A 6000-nucleotide genomic window follows, 5' to 3' on the forward strand; every position below is an offset into this window, starting at 1 on the left:
TGCCAACTCCCAGATTACTTTGAGTTACAACATGGTACCTGAGTGTATAAAGTGTTGTTGTTGAGTTTACTCACACACCTGCCATTGTGCCAAAGCATGTTATTGAGTTCTTGTGGGATTTCTTGGACAGTTTATGTCTGTTTTTAGACCTCTGTGTCTGTATTTCTTGGCCTTTGTCTTGCCTAATTGTTTTGACTCCTGTTGGGTCTATTTATATGATATCAGCAGCTAGTGTCTGTTCTTTGCTGAGCTCGTTGGTTCTACGAACAGCTCGTGTCTGTTCTTTGGGTTGACACCTCTTAATGCCTCTTCCTTGTGACACCGTGTGTCCATCGGCGACTGCTTTTTTTGTGTCTCTTCTTTGACCACTATGGTGCTTGCGTTTGACCCCTGCTGGGTTATAATTGCCGACAGCTCGTGTCTGTCCGGGTATTGATAGTTTATATCTACTCGCTTTGCTGACAGCCCGTGTCTGTCTGGGTATTGACAGTTGCTGTCTACTCGCTTTGTTAACAGCTCGCTTCTGTCCCACTTCTTGACAGTTATGTCTAGTCTTCGTGCCACAGTTGTGTCTAATGCGTTAGGCCACTGTTCGGACTATTTTCTTTCGGCTGTTGTTGTGTCTACTTACGACCACTATACGTCTACTTCTTGTGACATGTTCTGTGTCCTCTTGTGACGGGTTGTCTAAGTACGGAGAAAACTCATAGTTAGGTCCAATGCTGTTTATTATCTTTAACATAGGGAAGAAAAGAAAGAAAAGGAAGAAGAAAATCTAAACTAAAGATGGGGGAACTGGCTCTGCTTTATAGGCATTCAGGAATCCAGTTGTGTGGGCCCCACCAGGGCAACCAGCCCTATGACCCCTGTACAATAAAAGTGGGGCATCATCCCTGTACACAAAAGTGTGTCCCGACCCACTTGACACAAAAAGTGGGTCGCACCCTGGTCGACTAAAAGTGGGTCCACAAACCCTAACCCGAAAGTGGACCCAACTTCAAATCACACAAAAAGTGGGTCAACATGGATCAGCCCAAAGATGATCCAACGTCGGGTCCACGACCCGTAACATTACCCCCCTCCTCTCATCCGTGTGCGGGGGCCTGTCATAGCGCCAGTCTGTGGCTCTCCAACGTCATCCTCATCTCCAAACTCGGCTTCGAAAGTCTCCAGTGCTTCCGTCTCCTCAAAGTCGGCTCGCGGTCTCCAGTCTGGCTCTGCATACCCTGCCCATTTGACAAGTACCTCTCTGCGGTAGCCTCTTCCTACGCGTCTCCGGCGGCTTCTCAAGATTCGCTCGACCAAGTATTCAGGCTCTCCATATTCGTTCTCTTCGAGCGCGGGGGGTTGCGTGTCGTCGGTCTTTTGGGAGGGGAGTGGATTCCCGGCTGCTCTCTTGATCAGGTCGACATGGAACTTCGGGTAGATATTCGTAGGCACATCAAGCTCGACAACGTGGGGAGATACGACTTTCGTCACTCGGTATTTGGCGTTGACCCACGACATTTTCTTGGAAATCTGGGGTGTCGAAATGTTCTTTAGCTTGAGCCACACTAGGTCGCCTACTTCGAAACGTTCTTGGCTGCTGCGTGACTTGTTGGCCTGATTCTCCATTTCTTGCTGTCGTGACGCCATGGCGGCTTGTGCCAACTCCCAGCCTTCACGGAATCTCTCAATGAATCTCTCGGCGTCTTGCTGTTCCAGTGTCTTCGGCGACTCTTCCGGTTGGACTTGCTCGATCGTGTCCACATGGTAGCCGTGGGTGAGGAAAAACGGGCTCACCCCCATGGACGTATTGCGGTTGTTGATGGCTAACATTGCGGCAGGCAACAGTTCCGGCCAGTCGTACTGGGAATAGGTAACGAACGCTCTCATGTACGCCAACACTTCCTGGTTCATCCGTTCCGTGGCTCCGTCTGTCTGGGGATGGAATCCCGTGGATAGTCTTCTCTCGATGCTGGTTAAACGACATAGGCTGCTCCAAAATTCGCTCGTCCAGTTGGTTCCTCTGTCTGACGTGAGGGCGTGTGGGAAGCCGTGATACTTCCAGTGACATTGCAAGAATCTCTCGGCGCAATGTGTCGCGGTCATTGTTGTCATCGCTTCAAGGGTCACAGCTCCTGTCAATCTGTCGACAATCACCATCAGGTATCTCGGGTCGCCGGGCTTCCGTGCCGGCAGTTCAGTCATGAAATCGATTCCCAGCTCTGAATGTGGTCTTTCCGGTATCGGCAGTGGTCGTAGTAGTCCTTTCTTCCGTTCTCGCCAAACTTTGGATCTTCCGCACACGTCGCAGTTCGCACAGAAGCGACGTACATCTCTCGAAATACCGGGCCAGAAGAAGTCGCGTGATAGAATGGCAAGCGTGCCGTCTCGTCCCGGGTGGCCAGTAACGTGTGAATCATGTGTACTCTGAATCAACGCTGTCCGTAGGGGCTCCCAGTCTGGTATAAAAAGCTTCTGTCGATATACAAGGGCGCCTCGGTTGTCGAATTCACATTCGGCTATGGATATAGCCACCTTCTTGGTCAGTGTCGGGGGAAAACTTCTCTCTGCGGTCGCTAGAGCCTTGTACATTTCGTGGAAATCGCTGTCCTTCGTCTTTGCTTCGTCCCACAGGCGCTGTAAATCTTGCTGCGAAAATATCTGGTCTCCGTGGGGGACAATGTCGGTTCTCTGAACGATCTCCGCCGGGGACAGAGCTACTGTCGTTGCTTCGGGAAGCCAGTGATCCTTGACTAGCTTCATGATTCGAGATTTGAGTCGCTCATCATCCTCGCCCTGGGGGGTGTCCTGCTCTCGTCGACTCAACGCATCGGGCTTTCCGTTCTTGACTCCTGCTCGAAACTCCAGTTGGAAATCATACTCTGAAAGTGTCTGTGACCACCGAACCTGTCTCTCCGATAGCTTGCGCGTTGTCATGAAATATTGAAGATTCCTGTGGTCGGTAAGAATCTTAAACGGGGCTCCAAGACTCTTTAGTTCGCCTCTCCATTCTTCAAGACACTTTATGACAGCCAACAACTCTTTATCATGGATCTCGTAGTTGACTTCGGCGGGGCTCAGCTTCTTTGAGAAAAATGCAACGGGGCGGAGGCTTCCAGTCTCGTCGACCTGCGACAGCGTACCTCCCAGTGCCCATCCTGAGCAGTCGCACTCTACTATTGTAGGCCGTTCTTCATCCCACATTGCTAGCACGGGGGCTCTCATGAAGTCGTTCTTCAGCTTCTCAAAGGCTTGATTTTCTGTCTTGCTCCACTTCCACGGCTCTTCTTTCTTCGTAAGTCGAACTAGCGGCGCTGCAACTTCGCTGAATAACGGGATAAATTGGCGGTAAAAATTCGCAAAGCCAAGAAAACTGCGGACGCTTTTCACATTCGTCGGAGGCTGCCACTCGCGGATTGCAGCCACTTTAGCGGGATCAACTTTTATCCCCTCTCCGGCCTGGATGATAAAGCCCAGGTACTTCGTCTCGGTCACTGCAAACTCGCACTTGTTCAGGTCTAAACGTAGACCAGCATCGCCCAATCTCTCCAACACAAGGTTCACTTTTCTCATGTGGTCCTTGTGACTTCCGTCGGTGTAAATTAGTACATCGTCAAGGTACGCGGAACAAAAGTCGTCCAAATAGTCGCGGAGCGTGCTGTTGATGTATCGTTGAAACGTGGCGGGTGCTCCGGATAGTCCAAAGGGCGTAACTAGCCACTCGTATAGGCCGAACCTGGTCCGGAAAGCGGTTTTCCATTCGTCGCCTTCTGTGATTCGTATCTTGTGAAACGCGGCGCGGACATCGACCTTGGTAAAATAGCGTGCCTTGGCTAGCGCTCTCAGAGTTTCACTGATTAGCGGCAGCGGGTAACGATCTTTCTCGGTTATGTCGTTCAGTGCTCGATAGTCCACGCAGAATCGCAGACCGCCTCCGGGTTTCCGAACAAACAGGACAGGGGCGCCTCCGGGGGAGCTGCTAGCGCGAATCCATCCCTTGTCTAAGTGGTCTGCGAGCGTCTTGCGCAGAACCAATAATTCATCTCTCGACATGTTGTACAGGGGGCCCCATGGGACCTCTTTGTCTCGTCCTTGTTCGTCTTTCTTCATCTTTATAGCGTGGTCGATGCCTGGTCGGTTGGGCGGTAAATCTCCTTCGCCATCGTCTAGGAAGATCGGTGCTAAATGCTTGAGTTCCTGCGGGAGTCTCTCGGAAATCTGTTCTCTTGTGAGGCGGGCTTTCACTTCGAGGGCCTTGTTGATGTCTTGAATGGAGGCCGAAAACACTTGTAGCTTCTGTTTGCTCTTCCTTCCTCGTCGAATCTCTGCGGCAAAAACTGCTGCCATCACCATGCTTGCTTTGGGGGCGCCAGCGTGCGCTTCACGCCAGCCTTTCTCTCGGACAATAAGTCGGTCTCCTTGATCCTTGAAGGTAATCATTCGCTCTTTCGCGGAGTACACGACGTCGTTCTTCTCCATCCAGGGCTTTCCCAGGATCATGTCGTAGGCTAAATTCGGTATCACGTAACCGTAGACTCTCTCTTTGCGACCGTCGATATCAATGTCGCACACTGCAATTTCTGAAATCCATCTCTTCTTCGTGTCGTTTTCTGCAAGTAGTAGCTCTCTTCTCTTCACGGGGATACGCTGGAGACCCCGTCGCTTGACTAAACCTTCGTCAAATGCTGATGTTACCAAGCATCCAGTGTCGAGCAGTGCGTCACAATAAAAGAAGTTGTTGACGAAAGTCTCGATCAAAAACGGTGTGGAATGCATGTGGTTGACTGCATCAGCATGGACGATGTTGGTGCCGGTTCTCTTCTTGCGTCTTCTCTTCTTTAAACTCAGGGGCCGAAATTCGTCTGGGTCTACTCTTGTGTCCGCATCGTGTGGAACACTCTCGATAATCTCGTCCATCGGCTCTGAAACTTCTGGAATCATTGCATGGTTCATTCTCGCTGGTCGACGACTCGGGGCAAACTTCGGGCAGTCAAGAGACCGGTGGCCCGTGGCAAGGCAACGGAAACAGGCGTTGCCAGACTTTGCTTTCTCTTTTTCATCTGCAGATCTCCAAGGTGCACGGGGTTTGACGGGACGGGTGCGTTGGCATTCATTGCTCGGGAGCGGCGTGTGGAAGGCGTTGACACTCATTGTCACGTGTTCTTCATCATTGTCGGGGTGCGGTTGCTGGTCCACGACGCTCGGGGTTACAACTTTGGCGGACATTGTTTCTGCTTTCGTCTGGCTGTACCACGTCAAAGTCTTCGACGGGTCCTTGGAACTATATCCTGGTAGCGCTTCCACTCGTCCCGCTACTCTCTTTACTTTCTCAACCCATCTTGGGTAGTCGTCGTTGGGGAGGTTTTTGACTGTGAGGTATACCTGAAGTGTCGAGTTTATGGCGGAGTTCAGGTGTAAAATCTTAACGCGGTCGGGCCAGTCCAAACCTCCACATAAGCCAACTTGGTGCTCGAAATCTTGTAGGAAAGACACAAAACTCTGGTGACTTCCCATCTGTATAGCGCAGAGCTTCTGGCCTGCCTTCTGGATCGCGTCCTTGTCTTCAAACTGGTCGTTGATGTGCTGAAGAAAACTCTTCCAATCCCAATTGTGTATGGCGCCATCGGTGAACCATTGTTCTACTCTCGCTTGTTGCTCAGCGTGAATACTCATGAAAATGCTGAGACAAATTGCTTGGGAAGACCCGATGACGTGAGCTGCGATTTGCGCGCGGACCTTCAACTGTTTAAAATATCTGGGGAAGGACAAAAGCTTTCCATCCCACTCTGGCCACGGTGCGTTGTAGCGGTGGTTAATCATCGGTTGTGAAGGTGGTAGGGCAAGTGCAGGCGCGGGAGGAGCCGGGGCTTGTAGTTTCGCGTGGTTCTGTAGTATCATCTGGACTATTGCGAGTTGCTGAGGCGTAAATACCTCTAATCCTGGGGTATTGGTGGGCTGCTCCTGTTGGGAGTCGCGGGGTAGCCCGGACAGAACATCTTCTGACTTGTCGTTCAT

The 6000-nt window shown here is 51.2% G+C and overlaps 1 protein-coding gene across 1 annotated transcript; it reads right to left on the reverse strand.

The window, feature by feature from the left end:
- Positions 1-1071: 1071 nt before the first annotated feature.
- BROUX77_007107 (uncharacterized protein) lies at positions 1072-6000 on the reverse strand (the record flags this gene model as incomplete). Its single annotated transcript, XM_073752167.1, has 1 exon — positions 1072-6000. One exon carries the CDS (start codon positions 5998-6000, stop codon positions 1072-1074), a length of 4929 nt encoding a protein of 1642 aa, XP_073602518.1.

The sequence above is a fragment of the Berkeleyomyces rouxiae genome (assembly GCF_048999995.1).
Source record: "Berkeleyomyces rouxiae strain 22BRR77 chromosome Unknown BrBRR77_ptg000011l, whole genome shotgun sequence".
NCBI lineage: Eukaryota > Fungi > Ascomycota > Sordariomycetes > Microascales > Ceratocystidaceae > Berkeleyomyces > Berkeleyomyces rouxiae.